An 844-nucleotide genomic window follows, 5' to 3' on the forward strand; every position below is an offset into this window, starting at 1 on the left:
GAACTACTCCTCTACACCCTCAGTCCAATGGGCAAGTGGAGCGTCAACATCAAACGCTGTTAGGTTATTTGGCAAAATTTGTCTCTGAAAATCAGAAGGACTGGGATCGCTGGGTTTCTCTAGGACTACTAGCATATAGGTCCTCTAAGCATAAGATCACTAGTTTCTCTCCTGCGGAGTTATTTCTAGGACGGGAATTAAGACTACTGTTGGATCTTCTCCGTGGTCAACCCCCGAGGTCTCAGGATGCTCCGTCGGGCATAAATTATTTAGATGGTTTAAAGGAGAAGATGAATTTATCTCATGATTTAGCGAGACAACGTATGGAGATAAAATCCGAAAGAACTAAGGCGTTTTATGACCTTAGGGATAGGCAGTTGTGTTTCGAGCCGGGACAGAAAGTCTGGTTGTATAATCCTCGTAGAAAATTAGATAGGGCTCCTAAGCTTCAAAGCAATTGGGAAGGACCATATGAGGTCGTTAAAAAATTAAACGATGTTTATTGTATTCGGAAGTCTAGTAGACATAAAAATAAAATTATCCATTTAGATAGGTTAGCCACTTTTATTGAGAGATAGTTTATTTATTTAATTATTTATTTTTCTTTTGACTGCTTCGGAACCCCTATTCGGGATTATTGTATTAGAAAGTTGTGTTATTTTTTTGGCAATACCCTTGCGTTTCTTTGGTTTGTTCTTTTATAGAGAAAAAAGATCTTTGCTGGGATCGTTCTGGAGAAGGTTCTTTAATTAGAAGACTCTAAGAAGACTGCCTCTCCTGCGGTTTTTTTGAGCCGTGGTTTTCCCGTGGGATTAACTCGGTCTACAATTATGCCGGGTTAAGA

At 39.5% G+C, this 844-nt stretch overlaps 1 protein-coding gene across 1 annotated transcript in view; it reads left to right on the plus strand.

Moving 5' to 3' along the window:
- Positions 1-95: 95 nt before the first annotated feature.
- LOC105459757 (tyrosine-protein phosphatase non-receptor type 11-like) overlaps positions 96-844 on the plus strand; it is a gene marked incomplete at both ends in the record, with an annotated part of 21706 nt that continues 20957 nt past the window's right edge. The window contains one exon of the mRNA XM_011705999.1: positions 96-476. Coding sequence (XP_011704301.1) covers positions 96-476 — 381 coding nt within the window. The remainder of the gene's footprint in view (positions 477-844) is intronic.

Source organism: Wasmannia auropunctata, unplaced genomic scaffold (assembly GCF_000956235.1).
Source record: "Wasmannia auropunctata unplaced genomic scaffold, wasmannia.A_1.0 LD333978.1, whole genome shotgun sequence".
Taxonomy (NCBI): domain Eukaryota; kingdom Metazoa; phylum Arthropoda; class Insecta; order Hymenoptera; family Formicidae; genus Wasmannia; species Wasmannia auropunctata.